The sequence below is a fragment of the Astyanax mexicanus genome, chromosome 4 (genome assembly GCF_023375975.1).
Source record: "Astyanax mexicanus isolate ESR-SI-001 chromosome 4, AstMex3_surface, whole genome shotgun sequence".
In the NCBI taxonomy this organism is placed as follows: domain Eukaryota; kingdom Metazoa; phylum Chordata; class Actinopteri; order Characiformes; family Acestrorhamphidae; genus Astyanax; species Astyanax mexicanus.
In genome coordinates, this window is record NC_064411.1 from 54,012,240 (window position 1) to 54,033,770 (window position 21,531).

General features: G+C 35.3%; 1 protein-coding gene across 2 annotated transcripts; it reads right to left on the reverse strand.

Annotated features, from left to right (window-relative positions):
* Positions 1-250: 250 nt before the first annotated feature.
* saga (S-antigen; retina and pineal gland (arrestin) a) lies at positions 251-21,114 on the reverse strand. Of its 2 annotated transcripts, XM_049478875.1 has the most exons (16): positions 20,991-21,113; positions 19,460-19,528; positions 16,591-16,651; positions 16,438-16,482; positions 15,463-15,662; positions 13,295-13,354; positions 13,115-13,182; positions 11,521-11,656; positions 10,070-10,154; positions 7,230-7,302; positions 7,008-7,145; positions 5,168-5,245; positions 5,044-5,058; positions 2,659-2,711; positions 2,513-2,522; positions 251-1,211 (listed from the first exon to the last, which is right to left on the reverse strand). In XM_049478875.1, exons 2-16 carry the CDS (start codon positions 19,505-19,507, stop codon positions 1,112-1,114), a joined length of 1,170 nt encoding a protein of 389 aa, XP_049334832.1. In that variant the 5' UTR covers positions 19,508-19,528; positions 20,991-21,113; the 3' UTR covers positions 251-1,111. The 2 variants fall into 2 exon arrangements, with proteins under 2 accessions (XP_049334832.1, XP_049334833.1); XM_049478876.1 differs by lacking the exon at positions 2,513-2,522 and having other exon boundaries at positions 20,991-21,114.
* Positions 21,115-21,531: the final 417 nt, after the last annotated feature.

The following is a 21,531-nucleotide window of genomic DNA, read 5'->3' on the forward strand; positions in this document are numbered from 1 at the left end:
TCACTAGTCAAGTTATTTTAATTATTGTGTCCAAATTTAAGCTCTTTTTAAGGTTTTTGCTTGATTTAAGTCTTATATCTTGTCTAGTCATATAAAATAAAATCATAATTTTTTTTTTTTTATATTTGGTCAGGTTATATTTGTCTGATATTAAAGTATGATGGAGAATTACTGTATGTTTTCAATGCAATAAAAAAAATGCAATAGAACTCTAATATCCAGTATATAAACTGTTTCTGATGAACCAAAATGGTTGGAAGACAATTTTTTATTGGGATAAAATATTGGGATATTATAACAGTAATTTTAACACAATATTTAATTTCAGTAAATTTACATTCATTCAACCAATTCTGGACACTTGATCAGATAATACACAGAAAGAATTCTGAAATGTGATCTTGTTTAACAGTCTATGCACAATACACTGAAATGCCAAAAGTCATGGGACATATCATCAGTGCCAAAAGTCATGGGATGGCAGTGTGAGGCTAAATACTGGCCAGCTTGCTCATACTGTAGGTGTTAAAGATCGTGACCGGCGGGTTCTGGCTAGGACTGTCCAAGAGACAGATTACCTTTAATGGGATGTGCCAAAAGTCTTGGGACATGTCACCTGTGCCTAAAGTCATGGGAGGGCAGTGTATAATTCTATACGTGGTGAGGTGTTATCTTGTGAGTTAGGTTGAACACTGTCCAGCTTGCTCATAGGTGGTAATGATCGTGGTAATGAACTGTCCAGATTACCTTCCATGAAATGTGCCAAAAGTCATGGGACACCTTAGTCCAAGGACATTTGGCATGTCAGTGTAATACATGATTCTGGGACCACTTAAAAAAAAGGGCCCAAACCTTCAAGAATATCAATCTATTCAATAATGAAGAAGATTCAAGAAGATCCCGCATCTACATTATCTCCTAGCATCCTAATCCACCTACAGCAAGAACTGGTCCTCTACTGGTCCTCCACGGCTCTTGGAGGGGGATATGAGGGTGTAATCTCAGTGAAATCTCTATGCATAAGGAATGTTCAGTGTCCACTCCTCCATCTACTGTCTTCTACAGTATCTTCAGTATCAGTGCAGAACGTCAGCGATGGCCATGGTGCTCTTCACGGCTCGCCGGCGGATATGTTCCCCTCCTCTTCGTCCTCCTTCATGCCCTTCAGGTTGGCACGTCTAAACTCCTCAAACACCATGTCCTCCTCCTCACTGTGGAGGAATTATGGGTGATAAACGTTAAGAAGATGTTCCACAGATACACAAAGAAGAAATACAAATAAACTTAGCAAAAGATGCAGTATAAAGGTTTTAGGCACCTAATTACATTATTATTATTAGTATTAGTATTAGTATTATTATTAATTTCAAAACCTCAGATTCTGTTTCAGCCCAATGATTTGCAAATCTCATAGGCCCATATGTTATACACAATATAGAGCTGGACAATATGGCCAAAATGTATATGACAATAGATTTTTTAACTTATACACTGCTGTCCCATGACTTTAGTCACTGGGGACATGTCCCATGACTTTTGGCGCATTCCATTGAACATCCCTTGTTCACATGGACAGTTCAAGCCAGAAGCCACTGGTCACGATCTTTAACACCAACAGTATGAGCAAGCTGGCCAGTGTTCAGCCTCACTCGCAAGATAACACCTCACCACGTATAGCATCTGTTACTGACAGATTCTCTTTACAGTGTGAACTCCTCAGTCCACTTCATTCAAGCTGAGCACAAAGGGCAGAACACTCATAGACTATACCAATACCGGAAATATGCTGTATAACTCAAGCTAAAAAATATATTGTATAATATAATATAAATTTTGGCCATATTGGCCAAAAAGTAATGGGACATGTCCCCAGTGCCTAAAGTCATGGGACGGCAGTGTTTAAGTCTATACGTGGTGAGGTTTTAGCCTGTAAGTGAGGCTGAACACTGGCCAGCTTGCTTATACTGTAAGCGTTAATGATCGTGACAGGCGGCTTTTGGCTAGAACTGTCCATGTGAACAAGGGATGTTCGATGGAATGTGCCAAAAGTCATGGGACATGTCCCCAGTGCCTAAAGTCATGGGACGGCAGTGTATAAGTCTATACGTGGTGAGGTGTTATCTTGTGAGTGAGGTTGAACACTGGCCAGCTTGCTCCTACTCTAGGTGTTAATGATTGTGACCGGCAGCTTCTGGCTAGAACTGTCCATGTGAACATGGGATGTTCGCTGGAATGTGCCAAAAGTCATGGGACAAGTCATCAGTGCCTAAAGTCATGGGACGGCAGTGTATAAGTCAAAAAATATATTGTCATATAAATTTTGCTCATATTGTCCAGCTCTATATTGTGTATAATATATGGGCCTATGAGATTTGCAAATCATTGAGTTGAAATAATAATAATAATAATAATAATAATAATAATAATAATAATAATAATAATAATAATAATGTAATTAGGTGCCTAAAACCTTTATACAGTACTGTATATCCAACATTTTTGTAGGACTGACTTTTCTTTCACTTCGTGGAGCAAAACAAAGAAAGAAACAGAGAGAAGCAGAGTGATTACATTGAATAAAAACATGTTAAGAAGAATAAAAATCATATAAAGGAATATACAGTAAATGCTCTATCAGGATTGTAGGGTATAAAATACCTAAATCAGGCTTTGGGTGCATCAGCTGAAACGGCAGCTCCAGACCGACCTCACTGTTGATAATAAAAAGAAAAATAATCAGGTTTTATTGCTGTATTTATCACTGCACAAAATATGCACATAAAATCTAAATTCTGGTGCATTTCTATGTTTTTTATTATTTAGAAAATGTTCTATATTGTAGATTAATTCCAGTCAGTTTTATGAGGTAGAGTCAGGAATTCAGGCTTTCAGTTAACAGCTGTGCTGAACTCATCAAGAGTTAATTACTTGAATTTGTTTCTGTTCTAATCCATATTATGAGAAGTAAGAACTACTCAACTAAGTAAAGATAAAAATGACTTTTTAAGAAAAAATGAAGGTCAGTTAATACGAAAAGAAGAATTTCAGGAACTTTGAAAAACATCATAATGGTGGAACTGGCACTCATCAGGACTGCTCAAGTAAAGAAAGAGCAAGAGTTTCTTATGTTGTACAGGATACGTTCATCAGAGTTACCACCAGCTCCAGAAACCACAAGTTAAAAAACAGCTCCGCAGATAAGTATTTTGGTTTGTTTAACACTTTTTAAAAAATAATTTTAAAATGATGTAATAGAAATTCATGCTGTTCGACCAATAAAGATAATTCAGATCCAAAATATGTTCAAATCTATTACAGTTTTCGATACCACTTTAAAATAAGACTACCCTTATAAAGGGTTTATAAATGGTTTATAAACTAGATTGTTAAGTATTATTGATTAGGTTGTAAATGCCTTAAAATAACTGATAAGCAGCTACAACACATCAATTAAAAATGCATTTAATTTATAGTAAAGAGGTAAACATACTTAAAAAAATATATTAATATGACAAGTTTAATGCTGATGTAAAAATGGAAAACTCAAAGTAAGATCAGTATCTAGAAATATCTGAGATAGAATTTCGTACTGCTTATTAATGAGTTTTATACAACAGTAAGTTCTGACCTCACAATCTGATTGGTTGAGAAGTTTTCTAGCCGTGATGATATTTGTGATAACATCACGGCCTTCTCACACTAAACCTGTATCACTCCGGCCACGCGTTGCCGAGTAACGGCGTATACACACAGTACAGTTTTGAATCATCGCCTCCACCGGCACCAACAGCACGTTAGCTTAGCACAGGCTAGCGCTCAGCCGCGACACACTCGCCCGCAGCGCTGACTCGTCTTATCCCTTTCAGACCCTGCATCCATTACAATGGACATCATGTATTTTCTTATTTTTTTCTAATGTTTTGTTGCACTGGACACTAATTGAGACATGTTTTTAATCAGAATAGCCAAATTAAAAGTTTATAAGCCAATGAAACAATAGCTTAGCCCCGCCCTTTCTACGGGAAAAAACAGCACTAAAGCCAAAAATAAAAGCGCAAATTTTTTACTAATTGTATGTAATTTAGAACACTTTTCCACGTTTATTTTAGTGTTTAGGAATGTCTTGTGCACAAACAGGTCAATATCAAATCAAATACATTTTTTATTTATTTTATTTATTTATTTTATCCATTTATTTATTTATTTATTTTTAGCACTGGCACATAATTCAGGTCTAAAAGGGTTATGTGGAAAAAAGGGAAGGTCGTCTGACAGCCAAAACGATTACTTAACCAGCCAGGCTAGGCTAAACGAAGTAAATGCTGAGCTAAAGCTAAGCTACGCTGACTGGGAATTTCCGAAGCGCGGATAGCTTGACTCCGGTCACCTAACCACAGTCCAGCCACACCGGCAAGCTAACCAACACCACCAAGCAAAACAAACAGAAATGCTCAAAAAATGCGCAGCTTTCACCTGAAGACGACTCCACAGAGCAGGAGAGGAGAGTATTAGCGTTATTTCACGCTCCTATCGTGAAATTCCCAAGCTTGCTTTCAAGCTAACTTTTGTGGTGTTAGTCTGCCTGAACCATACACTGTTGTGTAGTTAAGTTTCAGTTCTGTTACAGTTGTTGTGGAACTACTTTTTGGCGGAAGGCTCAGTCCATATTAAAGCATATTCATTCTGAATTTCTTAAAGTTCTTCGATTTATTTTCTTTATTCATTTTGTAAAAATAAACTGTTGTATAAAAGCAATAGAACACTCGAGGCCGTGTGTTATCACCAATATCATCACAGCTGTGATGATCTACGACCGAATCACAGCCGTGATGTTATTCATGATAACACACTCCCTCTCATGTTCTATTGCTTAATTAACTTATGTGTAGCCTAATTATTAACCATTAATAATCTCCTTTATAAACCATTCATAACCCCTTTATAAAGGTATATAATATTCAAGTATATTTAGCATTAAATCATATGTACAATACAGTATTTACTATGTATGTATAAAAAAAAAAACAATTATATCACACTCACCTTGTTCCCATCATCCTATAAAGAATAAAAAATAACAAATATGAAGATTTCATGTATGAAATATGATTTTGTGATTGTTTTGGGGGATATTATAGATTGAGTGTATATATTTATATATACTCACCCCCCGACGATGAGCTTTACCATCACTCTGTAGGACACCAAGATCCCCAACACCTCCTTCAGAACTCCCTCTTTAATTCTACAGCAGAAAATAATGTTCTAAACGCAATCACCATCCATAACACTGCATCATATACTGGTGTGCCAAAAGTCATGGGACTGGAACTACTGTAGCATCATGCCCAGTTACTTTCCCCATGTCCCGTGTAAGCTTAACTTTTCATACTTCTTCAAAAGTGGTGTTTTTATAGCACTGTGTTCATTAAAACATCTCCAAATCTTTAGCATTCCAGCATAAGGATCACATAAGTATCTCATCTGTGAAGCATGGTGGTGGTAGTCTTGGTTTTGCTTTATCTGAGCAAGAACTGCTTGCCTTCATTGATGAAACAATGAATTATGAATTATATCAGAGAATTCTAAAGGAAAATGTCAGGAATGTCCATTAAAAAATCAATCTCAAGAGAAGGTGGGTTATGCAGCAGGACAATGACCCAAAGCAAACAAATCGTTCTACCAACGAATGGATCAAGAAGAAATGTTTTGGAATAGGGCCAAGTCAATTTCCTGACCTTAATCCAAAGGAAATGTTGTGGATAGACCTAAAGTGAGCAATTAATGTGAGAAAACGCAATAAAATTCCAGAGCTGAAGCTGTTTTGTTCGGAAGGACTGAGCTAAAATTCCTTTTCGGACTAGCTCAAAAAATCTTAAATATAGAAAATTGAGAAATTCTTCTTTTTTTCTTATTTAGCTGCATCTGTTCTAATGTGATCTGGAGTCTCTACGTTGAAAAAACTCTTATTGATTGAAGAAATTAAATAGAATAATGTTGTTAGGTGCCTAAAATTAAAACTTTGTACATGGAAAAATTGTCATTTTATGGCAGAAAATGGGATGAAAGGGTGAAATTGAGAAATTGTCTCCACAAAACATCTCTACAGTACTTTATAGGTCTACTTATCTCATTTGCACATGGAAAAGAATTGGCATTAATTGGCAGAAATTGGCAAAAATTGAGAGAAATTCAAAAATTGTTGGACAGGATATGCAGTCGAACCCTTTTTAGTTCCATATAAACCATGTTTCTGTGTAAAAAAGCTAAAATTGAATAGTTTTAGACCATTTATATTAAGTCATAAGTCATTTAGTCATGTATCTCAATTACAGAAAATAAATGGGTCTTAATGGCCTAGATTAATTTTAGCTGCATCTGTTCTAATGTGATCTGGAGTTTCTACAGGTAAAAAACACTATAATAATTTAATTTGATAATTTTGATGCCCAAAAACGAAAATATCGGCACAGTACTGTATATGTCCACTTATGTAATTAGCACCTGGAGAAAAATTGGCATTTTTTGGGCAGAAATTGGGAGAAATTGTGGGACAGGATATGCAGTGAGTCCATGCTTGGTTCCATATAATCTATTTGGTTCCTCCAAACCATCACTGCTTTTATGAACTTTTATGGAGATGCAGATTTCATTTTCCAGCAGGACTTGGCACGCTGCCCACACTGCCAAAAGAACCAACTGGTCTTATTATATTATATTATAATTTTCTGATTTTTGGGTTTTCATTGGCTATGAGCCAAAATCAACAATAAAATAAATAAACTCTTAAAATAGATCACTCTGTGTTTAATACATCTATATAATATATGAGTTTCACATTTTCAACTGAATTACTGATATAAATTAATTTTAATGATATTTTAATTGTTTTAATAGCATTAGTAAGGCAAGGATACTTAATTGTACTTTTCTTAAAGAGGTATACTAATAGTACACTCACATAAACCTCTTTTTTGTTAGTTTAAACACGCAGTTAGTGGTCTTACATGCTAGAAGAGGCCAGATTAGTGTCCTCATGCTTGAGTTTTCCATCCAGTGCGATTCCTCTCCTCTCCTTGTTGTTGGCCAGAAGAGGGAGCAGTGTGTACGTCTTCTCCATTTTTCCACCAGCTCCCAGACTGTCCCTGTAAGTGTGGATCAGGCTCTGATCAGATTTTACACTTATTTTAATATAAAAACTCTGATTTTCGCTTTTCTCAGACACTCACTCAGTTTCCAGCACATCCACTGACTTCATGTAGCTGTCGTTGGAGTACAGCACCACAGTGGCGGTCTGATCCACTGAAAAAAAAAAACAGAAAAAAATAATCTTAGCAAGTGAAATTTTCTAATTTTAAGGCAATACATCTTTTTTTCTCTCTGATAAGACGTTGTGTCTTACTAAGCATTGTGTGTAAGTGTAGATTATTTTGCTTATTTTAGGGATAATTATCTTAATCATTCTTACTTAGAATTTGTACCTGATTTTAAGTCATTTTAACTCAAAATAAGCACAATCAAGTTATTCTGATTCTTGTGTCCAAAAACAGTGACTTTTTTTTGCTTGATTTAGGTGTTTCTTCACTCATTTTGAGACTTTGCCATTGCTTTTTGTAAGAAATCTTACTAAGAAATTTTTGCTAATCCCATTGGCAGATTGTTTTGCTTAATAAACATATATTTGTCTTAATTTGCATATATTTGTCTAGTTTTTGCCAATGGATTTTTTGCAGTGTATAGCTTTATAAAGCTTTTCCTATATCCAGCTCAATCTGGCTCTATAAGTTTCTTATTAAAGCGTTCTTATTTAACTCTTTTTTTATTATTATTACGATAATGCAAATGCAACAATTTTTTTTATTTTCAGTTTTGGGAATGTTACTTTTAACGTTTCCAACCTGCAAAAAATCCATTGGCAAAAAACTAGACCAAATAAATGTACATTGAGACGTAAATGCCTAAATTAAGCAAACAAATCTGCCAATACAATGAGCAAATGTTTTTTTTTAAACAAGCCACAATCACAAATTCCCAAAATGAGTAAATTAAAACTCAAATCAAGCAAAAATTCCTTATTTTGTTGCTTAAATCTGAACACAAGAATCATAATAACTTAACTGGTGACTTTTAGTGCTTATGTTGATTTCAAATTACTTACAATAAGTGGAAAATTCTAAGTAAGAATGAAAAAGATCATTATTTCTAAAATAATTAAAGCAATCTTACATGTTCAATGCTTAAGTAAGACTACACTGCAAAAACTCAATCTTAACAAGTGAAATTTTCTAAATTTAAGGCAATAAATCTTATTTTCTTCTCTGATAAGACTTTTTGTCTTATTAAGCATTGTTTTAGATTATTATATTTTGCTTATTTTTGGAATAATCATCTTATTCAGTATAACTTAGACTTGTCATCTTATTTTACGTAAATTGAACTAAAAAAATTCCAAATTTAAGGCAAACAATCTGTGATTTTTGCTTGATTTAAGTCTTATTTAAATTATTTTGAGACTTTCTGATTACTTTTTTAAAGAAATCTTACCAAGAAAATATAGCTTACCCCATTGGCAGAGTGTTTTGTTTTATATAAGTATATATGTCTTAATATACATATATTTTGTCTAGTTTTTACCAATTTTTATTTTTTTGCAATGAACCTCATTAAATACAATCAGGGGTGGGTTTCCCGAAAACGATCAACCTTAGCGAATAACGAACGAACTAACGAATGACGTGTGTAAAGAACGAGCCAGTTCTGCGAGTGTTTCCCAAAGAGCTTCGCAACGCGAAAATTAACGAACGAGGTTAAAGAACGTCTTTGTTGACTCCTCCCCCGAAACAGCGCGCTCAATCGAACCACAAATATCGATTCAACACTGCCAATATGCAGTATTTATTCACTATTACACCCTAAAAACGTAGAAATGTGTTGTAATTAACAACATTATACTCCTAAAGATACATATGACTAAATAAATACTCGAAAATCCAATCTATTTTAAAACATTAAACTTATTTTTTACATTTTTAAAACTATTATTGTTAATATATATTATATTAATAGATATTATACTAATATTATTAACAGTAATATTGATAGTAATATTAATTTATTATTATTATAATTTTTAATATTATAAAAATAATATAATAATACATATGTTCCTGTGTGTGTGTGTGTATATATATATATGTATATGTATATATACATATATATATATATATATATATATATATATATGTATATGTATATATACATATATATATATATATATATATGTATATATATATATATATATATATATATATATATATATATATATATATATATATATATACATATACATATACATATACACATATATATGTATATATATATATATATATATATATATATATATATATATATATATATATATATATATATATATACATATACATATATATATGTATATATATGGGGGGTCGATGCTTGGTGGCTGGAGTCTATACCAGCTGGCATCGGGCTGAAGGCAGTATACACCCTGGACAGGATGCCAATCCATCACAGGGCAGACAGACACAGACAGACACACAGACACATTCACTCACACCTAAGGGGCAATTTTTATCCGACATCTAATTAGCCTGAACTAATTTCTTTGCACTGTGGGAGGAAACCGGAGCACCCGCAGACACGGGAAATAATATAATATAATATAATATAATATAATAATTATATAATATAATAATAATGATATAGTAATATAATTGATTATAATTAATAGTAATATAATATAATATAATAATATTAATAATTATATAGTAATATAATTGATTATAATTAATAGTAATGTAATATAATTGCTTCAAACACGGAAATTATCATTTTTCTTCCTCAAAATTGGCGGTCCCTGGTGTTTAAGGTGCTGAACTGCAAGTCGAGATCCCCTAAAGAAGCTCTTAAGAATAACGACTGGGTGAGGGCACTCGTTAATCTGCGATCGAGTTTACGTAGTACTTTAGATTTGGAGTAATGAATCCGATTTGTTTGCAGTCTGAACGCAGCACAGTCGTTCTTCTCTCACCTGAAAGAATGATGTTCTTCACATTTTTGTTCGACTCGTTATTGATGTTGACGCGAACTTGTATGGGCTCTCCATGATAGAAAATCTGCAAAACATCCAGATCAACAGTTTCAAATGAATGAAATGGATATTACTCAATTAATTTTACTAAAAAAAAAATAGCGAAATTCTATAGTAAATAAAAAAATATCCCAATTGTCTTGAGAAATAAGTATTTTTTTTAGTAAACTTTTTATTTTTTAATGGTGGATTATAGGAAGGAGTATATATCACAAGATTAAAAAAATTAATCTTTATATATATTTATTTCCAAATGCAGATTTATTTTCATAATCTCACAATTTGCTTAGATGAACACCTACATTTCACAATAAAATTAAGGAATTTGTAAAATGAAAAAGTAAAAATGATATGAAGACGTTTATATAAATTCTCTCCAAAACTTAGTAATTTCATTAAAAATGGTGTCAAAAAACAACCACTAATTCAGATTAACTAGATTTTTTATAACCATTTGATAATTCACAGTAAAAAAATTGCAAAGTGAATTTTACAAAGAAAGAAAAAGCTATATTTTATACTAAATGAAAAAAATATCCATGTAATTTCACTTCCGTATTTTTTTCCTACAATTATTTTTTATTTTATTCCAAACTTAGATTTGATTTTAGAATTTTAGAACGTTTAGATAAACATCTTAAATTTAAAGAAATAAAAAAAAATGCAAAATTCCATGTTAAATGATGTTCCCTAATTTTCTATTTGACCATGCTTTTCAGAGCTTTTTATAGCAGTTTTTTAAATCAGATAACACATCAGTGTTTATATTCTTTACCCAGTAATTCAGATCTAAGGAACAAATGGATAGAATTTGTCTATGGAAAAACACCACCTGCCAATTACAATTGAGATAGGTAGGTGTATATATTTAAAACAGTTTTGTTTACATTAGTTAAAAATACAGTAAAAATCCAACCCGGGGTGTATTTTTACTTTCTGGACCTGGACTCTACCCACCTCTGTGTGTGAGTAACTATAGGTTTAAATAGGATCTCCGGTGGATTTGGTGTTTTACAGAGACTTTATAACTAAAGGTCAATGGCTGAACTGTGCTTAGCAGGGCATTATTACACATGTTGTAAAGTAACATATGACTCTGCAAAGACTTAAATGTTATTAGTGTAAAAATGTCTTTATTTTAAAACGTTTCTAACTGTTGTCCGTCTCGCTGGTGTCTCCTGGTGTCACAGTGCTGTTAGCCAATCAGAGACAATATGTTTGCATGTATGAATATTCATGAGCAAGAGCTGAAAACCTATCGTTTCTCCCCCCCCCAGTCCACTCCTCCACCAGACTAAAACAGTGTTATACCGGATCACTGGAGCACTAGCTTATAAGACTAGAGATACTAGAGATTTACCATAACTACACATTTTAAAATGAACACCCACCTGCTTCTCCAGGCTCCCCTCCACATGCATGGGTTTATCCGACATGAGGAAGTCCCGGGTGATGGACACGGTGGGAGCCGGACCGGTCTCGTCTGGGGCGTACTGCACTTTACGGATCATCAGGGTGACTGTACTCCTGCAGAAAGTATGGTAGAAGATCAGAGATAGGTGTAGGAGCTCTTACAAAACCTGTAGTATATTATCTACAGAGGGTTGAACAATGAAACTGAAACTCCTGGTTTTAGAGCACAATAATTTATCGTGGTGACGGACAGTTCTGGTGGAAACAGGAGAGTTGAGGTGCACATTGAATTCTGCCGTGATTTGATCAGCCGTGGTTTTATGTATTTTGGATACAATCCGGGTTAGCACCCGAACATCCCTTTCAGACAGCTTCCTCTTATGACATCCACAGTTAATCCTGTTGGATGTGGTTGGTCCTTATTGGTGGTGACATGCTGACATTACCCCGGATACCGTGGCTCTTGATGCATCACAAAGACTTGCTGTCTTGGTCACAGATGCTCCAGCAAGACGTGCACCAACAATTTGTCCTCTTTTGAACTCTGGTGTGTCACCCATAATGTTGGGTGCATTGCAATATTTTGAGCAGAACTGAGCTCTTACCCTGCTGCTAATTGAACCTTCACACTCTGCTCTTACTGCTGCAATAATGTGCAGTTAAAGAAGATTGAACACCAGGCTGCTCCAATTTAGCCATGGAAACTCCCACACTAAAATGACAGGTGTTTCAACTTCATTGTTCAACCCCTGTATATATATATATATATATATATATATATATATATATATATATATATATATATATATATATATATATATATATATACATAGACACATCTTTTTATTCTCATTTTTTCCTACATAGTAAATGAATAGTGAAGTGATCTATCAGACTATGAAGGAACACATAAGGAATCATGTAGTAACTTAAAATTACTGAGGTAACTCTGGTCCTGATGAGTGCCAGTTCCATCATTGTAATGTTTGTGATGGTCTTTGCATTGACTGCTGTTAAGGATACTTTCAAAGTTCTTGAAATTCTTCTTTTCAGATTGACTGGCCTTCATTTTTCTTTAAAGTATTTTTTTCTTTACTTAGTTGAGTAGTTATTGCTTCTCATAACCTGGATTCGAACATTACTCAAATATTCACTATTCACTGTATACCTGTAACTCTACCTCTTCACTACTTTACTTTAACTGATGCTCTCAAACACTTTATTAAGAGACAAGAAATTCAAGTGATTAACTCTTGATGAGTTCAGCACAGCTGTTAACTGAAAGCCTGAATTCCAGGTGACTCTACCTCATAAAACTGACTGAGAAAATCCAGCAGAGATGTGAAAAACTGTCTCTATCTAAAGAAGAGGTGCTGCTTTTTGAAGAATGTAAAATATTATAAAACATATTCTGGTTTAATAAATAATTCCATATGTTTTTCTTCATAGTTTGGATGAGTTTAGTATTAATCTACCATGCAGAACATTTTAAAATTATGAATAAACCCTGAATTAGCACTGTGTAGCCGTGCTAATGCAACACTAAATACAGCAGGGTGAGTTTTAACTGACCGTTTGCGGACTTTAGCATCCTGGCTCTCAGCCATGAAGGCCTTGACCTCGAACTCCACAGCGCAGTGCTGTGGAAGAGTTAGAGTTTATATATTAGAGTACAAAATTAGAGTTTAACAGTTTAACAGTTTCAATACAAAATCTGAGGTTTTCAATGGGAATATTACAGTATCATATTACCTTCCCCACATCCTTAGGAGCTGGCTGGAGTCCAACAGAGCACGGCAGATTATCAGGAAACTAAAACACAGCAGAGAAAATACACATTACATATAGTTCACCAGTAGCTTCCTGAGAATTCTCTTAATATTAGTTCATGAGAAAATTCCCAATAATCTCGCTAATATATCATATACAGCTCTGGAAAAAATAAAGAGACCACTTCAGTTTCTGAATCAGTTTCTCTGATTTTGCTATTTATAGGTTTATGTTTGAGTAAAATGAACATTGTTGTTTATTTCTATAAACTACAGACAACATTTCTCCCAAATTGCTCAAATAACAAAAAAGATGCAGAGCTTTCAGACCTCAAATAATGAAAAGAAAACAAGTTCATATTCATAAAGTTTTAAGAGTTCAGAAATCAATATTTGGTGGAATAATCCTGGTGGTTTTTAATGCTCTCCTCCACCAGTCTTACACACTGCTTTTGGATAACTTTATGCTGCTTTACTCCTGGTGCAAAAATTCAAGCAGTTCAGTTTGGTGGTTTGATGGTTTGTGATCATCCATCTTCCTCTTTATTATATTCCAGAGGTTTTCAGTTTGGTAAAATCAAAGAAACTCATCATTTATAGGGCGTGTCAGTGTGTCATCGCTATCGGATTGCTATTTTAACGGTGCAGCTACCTGGACGTGTCCAACACTTCTCAGCAGAGGAAACTGACCTGTTCGTTCAGGCTCGTTAAACAGGAATCCATCAAAGATCCCCGGGGTGAAGCAGGGTTGGGGACACAATAACCCTAACCCTAACCCTAACCCGCATATTGACAATTCACTGCCAAGATAGCAATGAACGTCTGACTAAAATACTCCAGAAATTTATCCATCAGTGTAAATACTGTATATTCAGAAGCACTGTTGCTATTTAAACTTTGCAGGAGAAAGGTGTGAAAATAGACTGTTGGCAGGGTGTAAGATAGCAATGAACATCACAATGATTGGTCCTCAAATGTCATGGGGCAGTTTACATAACCGAGCAGCTCCATTCATCAAAGCCCAAATGCAATGTAGGCCAGCATAGAATATTTGTATTGGGGATATAGTGATAAAAAGCTGTCAAGTGGAAGGAGACTCAGAAGCTTAAAGACCAGAACCAGCCGGTTCCGGAACAGCTTCCTCCCCTAGGCAACCAGGCTGTGGAACAGCCAGTAGAACAGTGTTCTGCCCAACCCACCCCACTGACTGAAACCCATACAAACTCTGCAACCTGCACTTTACTTTACTTTACACTGCATCTATCAGACTTTCCCATATTATACAGAATTCTGCCCCCTGCACTGCCCACTCAATTCATTCCATAGTTCTTCTCATTCAATGCGTTTTCTTTATTTTAATGACTATTTCCATTGTAGATTCTCACTGAAGCATCAAAACTATGAATGAACACATGTGGAGTTTTATGTACAAAAAAATGAGCTGAACCTCCACAGTCACCGGACCTGAACCCAATCCAGATTTGAGGTTTGGGGTGAGCTGGAGCACAGAGTGAAGAAGGCAAAGGAACAACAAGTGCTAATAAACACCTCTGGGAACTCCTTCCTTCCTTCAAGAATGCTGGAACACTTTTCATTTCAGGTGGCCACCTCTTCAAGAAGCTCATTGAGAGAATGATGAGAATCAAGAGTGTGCAAAGCAGTAATCAGAGCAAAGGGTGGCTATTTTGAAGAAACTAGAATATAAAAATATATTTTTTTGTTAAGTCTAAAACTCCACATATGTTCATTCATAGTTTTGATGCTTCAGTGAGAATCTACAATGTAAAAAGTCATGAAAATAAAGAAAACGCATTGAAAAAAAGAGAAGGTGTGTCCAAACTTTTGGCCTGTACTGTACATAACATGGTATATTTACTTATTTACTTTTACTGAACATATTTCCGTGCAATATATTTGTCTATAGTGTTATTATAAGTTATTATGTGTATTGTTGTTGAGTGTACTGTGTATATTGTTTATAATGTAAAGCTATCTGTAAGTCTTATTTTATATTATATATATTTTTTTCTTTTTCTTCTTGTAAATATTGTTCTCTGCACATAGGTGGGAATCTGCACCCAAGTTTTTCACTCACATGTTCACCTGTACTCTGTGAATCTTGAATCTAACCCTAAAAAGTTTGTTTCTCACCTCGAAGAAAAAGGGGTAGGCGTTGTCTCCCAGTTTGCGCAGCAGCTTCTCCTGCACCTGGGTGATGGTGCACTGCTTCTTGTCCTGCAGGGCGGGGTAGACCTGCCGGGTGGAGAGGTAAATGTCCCGCCGGAAGGCGATTCCCATCACGTCCATGTCGTCTCGGCCGTAGCGGAAGGTGCAGGACAAGGCCACGTATGCTGAGAGAGGCGGAGAGACCGTATAGGACATCGATCAGCCACAACATTGCCACCACATACTTTAATCTACATTCAGGGCCCTATTTTAGCGATTTTTAGCACATCCGTCAATTACGCCTCATGCAGCTGGAATCACGGCGTGTCTCTGTGTCTCTGTTATTGTGAGGACACTAAAAATACACCACCTTGTGTGGGTGTGTTTTGGTCGTAATGTAAATAAACCAATCAATGTTCAGTCAGTTGTCATTCCCTTTAAGAACCAGGTGAGCTCTGACTTTGGCAGGTTTGTATCTTAACAGTGCAGCACTTTTGCGCGTCTCAGCAGAGACAGATACTGAGCTGCTCGTTCACACTGTGAAGATACACCAGCAGCTCATATAAGAGAACAGCAATGTAATTTTATTCTTTATTCTGTTTATTGTTGAGTTAAAAGTTGAATTTGCGCTGCTGGATTTTTGCAGGCGCTCCTGCATGGCTAAAATAGGATTGAGAGGCTGACAGGGTTTTAACCAGTCAGTGGCGCACCTGTGTTTTCCATCACCAAAACAGAAACACGCCAGAAATGTACCTGAACACACCTCACTTCCAGACCACCACGCCCATCAGTGTAGATTTATTCCTAAACTCTGATGCTATTTTAACAGCGTTACAGACTGTAATCCTGAATCCTGAACAACATTTCTATTTAAGTAAGAATTCTACAAAGTATCTGTACTTCATTATTCGACACATCTCCAAATGCTTTGGTCTGTCAGTGGAATGATAGATGTTCTACCTTTTTTGCCTTTCAGCTGCTCCGGGTCTATCAGAACCACACCATCTGTTCCAAATAAAGAGAGAAAGAGAGAGAGAGAGAGATTAATAAAGATTGAAATAATTAAAATAAGTGAATCAGTAAATCAGATTGTATATATTATGTTTTACTCACCCACAGGTTCCACTGACTTTACATTATCCACAAAATCACGCTTGCCCATGTAGACACCCACCTGTGATCAACACACACAGTGAATAAAGTATCTAAATTGAGACATAAATGCTTAAATTAAGCAAAAAAAAATCCAATTAGCCAATTAGATAAGCAAAATGTTCTTATAAAGTATATATATATATATATATATATATATATATATATATAATAGTATAAGTATATCAGAACTTGACTGGTGACTTTTTGTGTTCATTTTGAGTTCAAATCACTTAAAATAAGGTTAAAATTCTAAGTAAGACTGAATAAGAGAATTATTTCTAAAATATGTAAAACAATCTTACATTTACACAATGCTTAGTAAGACTAAAAATATATATCAGAGCAAGAAATAATATTTGTTGCTTTAAAACTAGATGATTTCACTTGCTAAGGTGTCGTTTTTTGCATTGTACAGTGTATCACAAAAGTAGAGTACACCCCTCACATTTCTGCAGATAATTACTGTAAGTATACACTGCAAAAAAATTAATTTTAGCAAGTGAAATTTTCTAAATTTAAGGCAATAAATCTTATTTTCTTCTCTGATAAGACTTTGTGTCTTACTAAGCATTGTGTGTAAGTGTAGATTATTTAGCTTATTTTAGGGATAATTATTTTAATCATTCTTACTTAGAATTTGTACCTGATTTTAAGTAATTTGAACTCAAAATAAGCGCAATCAAGCAGCAATCTGTGACGCCTACCACAGACTCTGTAGTTCCTTTTTCTGACTCTGCCGTTCCCGTCTATGGACAATCCCCGGTCCGGAACTACACCTCCCAGCATGCACCTGACAACACCACGTGTTCGGACTCAGCCAACCGCGGCTCATTCGTGCGGTCAACGTCACCGGAATTCTAGACTATGTTCAGGTGTTAGTAATTTAGTTTAGGTATAAATACCTGTCTGTTTGTCTCGCGTGTTGCGAGGTATTTCCCCTGTTCACCAGCGATATACTGAGCGTTATTTTCCTGTCTGTATCACCCGTGTATGACCGTTACTTGTTCTTTTCGACTACGTTTTTGCCTTATCCTTTTGTTCTGTTTTTATTGTGATTTTCTGGTTATTTGAACTCTGCTTCTGGTTTATGGTTTCGTTTTCGGTTTGTGATTCGGCTCTGATGTTTTGGTTGGTTGTTTTCCTGGCTTTGACCCACGCCTGTTATCTGACTACGCTATCTGCTTACGTGCTTTATAATAAAGCCTCGTTTTGTTTTTACCGCGAGCGTCTGACTCCCGTCTGTGGCGTTACACAATCAAGTTATTCTGATTTTTGTGTCCAAAAGCAGTGATTTTTTTTGCTTGATTTAGGTGTTTCTTCACTCATTTTGAGACTTTGCCATTGCTTTTAGTAAAAAATCTTACTAAGAAATTTTTGCTTACCCCAATGGCAGATTTGTTTTGCTTAATATTAATAAACATATATTTGTCTTATTTTGCATTTATTTTGTCTAGTTTTTGCCAATGGATTTTTTGCAGTGTATCTTTTCATGGGAAAAGACTGACAAAATGACAAAAATATAAGCTGTGTGCAGCTTATATAACAGTGTCAATTGATTCTACCCTCAAAATAACTCAATATACAGCCATTAATGTCTAAAAACCACAGCAACAAAAGTGAGTACACCTCTTAGTAAAATTTCATGAAGTGTCCATATTTTTAGTGTGGCCACCATTATTTTCCAGAACTGCCTTAACTCTCCTGGGCATGAAGTTCACCAGAGTTCCACTGGAAAGCTTTTCCACTCCTCCATGACGAAATCACGGAGCTGATCGCGGATATTCCAAACTTTACACTCCTCCACCTTCCACTTGAGGATGCCCCAAAGATGCTCTATTGGGTTTAGGTCTGGAGACATGCTCAGCCAGTCCATCACCTTCACCCTCAGCCTCATACTGGAGTTCCAGATCAGTCCATAGGACATGGGTCCAGTAATCCATGTCTTATGCAATTTGAAGGCTTTCTTGTATGCAGACTTCAGAAGAGGCTACCTTCTGTAATGAATTCATGCAGACCGATTTAATGTAGTGTGCTGCGTATGGTTTGAGCACTCACAGGATGACCCCCTCCCACCTCTTCAATCTCTGCAGCAATGCTAATAGCACTCCTGCGCCTATTTTTCAAAGCGCAGGCAAGCATTTAAACATGACTTTTCCGGGCGACCAAAGCGAGGTGCTCTTTTAAAACGCTGGATGATCTTGGCCACTGTGCTGCAGCTCAGTTTCAGTATCTTCTTGTAGATTTGGCCATCTTCATGTAGCGCAACAATTCGTCTTTTAAGATCCTTAGAGAGCTCTTTGCCATGAGGTGCCAGATTGGAACTTTCCCGAGATGTAGTAACACTAACGAGTCACGTGACATTTTGGAGGGAAAATGACGAGCAGTGATCAATTTAGACATTTATGGGTATACTCACTTTTTTTGTGGGTGGTTTAGACAGGCTGTAGAATAAATTTACACTGTATATAAATATAAATATATATATATATATATATATATATATATATATATATATATATATATATATATATATAATATCTAATGGACAATAAAATAGACAATAAAAATGAATAGCACCACAAGCCCTAAAGTTAACTAGCTAATAGTCAGCTGCAGTTAGGTTGCTGAACTTTAGCATTCCACTGCTAAAATGCTATAATATCTGTATTTGGTGCTTAAAGTGTTGCATCAATTATTTTATTAAAGGGAGAATTTCACGCCTTTCCCTTGTAACACTATTCAACTCAACAATTTAGAAATGGGATTGAGCCAATGTCTTATCTTATTTATGCTTCTCTTCTCTTAAAAAAGTAATATAATCACTTACCGACTTGTCTTTGGACATTTTCTTAAAGATGATGTTCTTCGGACTCATTGTGGCGAATTCTCTTTTATGCTGTATCACAGAATCACAGACACAGAGGTATAGAATAGCCTGAAACTGGACTCCAGTAAAATGTTGTTTCTGCAGCAGAAGTAAAAAAAAAGTACCCTTCCAAAAAAACATCAAACGCTGCAACCCAAAACTGTCAAAACTGCAGTCCATCCAGTATCCTTCACTTAGAGTTATACACACGGTTTTGTAATCAATAAATGTTAAAGGACCACTTCAGTTTCTGAATCCGTTTCTCTGATTTTGCTATTTTTAGGTTTATGTTTGAGTAAAATGAACATTGTTGTTTTATTCTATAAACTACAGACAACATTTCTCCCAAATTCCAAATAAAAATATTGTCATTTAGAGCATTTATTTACAGAAAATGAGAAATGGCTGAAATAACAAAAAAGATGCAGAGCTTTCAGACCTCAAATAATGCAAAGAAAACAAGTTCATATTCATAAAGTTTTAAGAGTTCAGAAATCAATATTTAGTGGAATATTTAGTTTTCATGCATCTTGGCATCATGTTCTCCTCCACCAGTCTTACACACTGCTTTTGGATAACTTTATGCTGCTTTACTCCTGGTTCAAAAATTCAAGCAGTTCAGTTTGGTGGTTTGATGGCTTGTGATCATCCATCTTCCTCTTGATTATATTCCAGAGGTTTTCAATTTGATAAAATCAAAGAAACTCATCATTTTTTAAGTGGCCTCTTATTTTTTTTTTTTAGAGCTGTATATATATATATATATATATATATATATATATATATATATATATAAAAATAGGGCGTAACATTCAAATACAATACATTTAAAAACTGTAAGACTGTGTGTAAGACTGGTGGAGGAGAACATGATGCCAAGATGCATAAAGACTGAAAACTGTGATTAAAAACCAGGGTTATTCCACCAAATATTGATTTCTGAACTCTGCATCTTTTTAAAATTATTTTAGCCATTTCATTCAAGTCATTTTCTGTAAATAAATGCTCTAAATGACAATATTCTTATTTGGAATTTGGGAGAAATGTTGTCTGTAGTTTATAGAATAAAACAGCAATGTTCCTTTCGTTCAAACATAAACCTATAAATAGCAAAATCAGAGAAACTGATTCAGAAACTGAAGTGGTCTCTTATTTTTTTCCCCAGAGCTGTATCTATGATGGGAAAAGGGACCATATAAAAATGGTTTATTGTATTATATTGAGCTGTTCTCATCTTTTATATTCTTTTTAAAAAGCATAGTCTATTTAAAAAGCAAAATAGTGCCAAAAAGACATTTGCATTACTCTGTAGGTAGAAGGATATTGTACTATTAATACTAGGGTTTAAAATACTTCAACTCTAGCTTTTTACTACTCTTTAAGTAAAAGAGTTTTGAAAAAGTGCTGGTTTTAAGACTATTAAAGTATAAAAAATAAAAGTAATGTAAGGGGAAAAAAGGGCAATTTAATTACGCTTATTTTTTTTGCGTACCTGGTACAGGTGATCCCGCTGATCTGCAAGATGTAAAGGATAGAGAGAGGTAGAGAAAGAGAGGTAAAGAGAGAGAGAGAGAGAGAGATACTGTATAACAGAGAGAGATAATGCACTGACTCTACAGACCCCTATTTGTACCCAGCTGCTCCTAATCAGGTTAGCACAAGTTAGTGCCAGTTTTAGGCTCCTCCCCCATCAAAGACACAGGCACAGGCACAGGTACTGTAGATGAATGCGTATGCACACACACACACACACACACACACACACACACACACACACTCACCTGCAGTTCCTGTAGCTGCAGCGCTGGTGGCTGCGGCGGCTGCAGCTCGGCTGAGCGGATTGCGCTGGTTCCCCTTGGTCAGCAGTGCATGAGATTACCGAGCAGTGGGCAGGTCTCAGGTCACGCGTGGCTACCTGTGGTGCTGCTGACCTCACGTTCCATCACATCACACCTTCGCCTCCACCTCCACCTCTCCTGCAGGTAGATCTCAGGTAAAGGCACGTGCAGGTGTGCACTCACATTTCACATTTT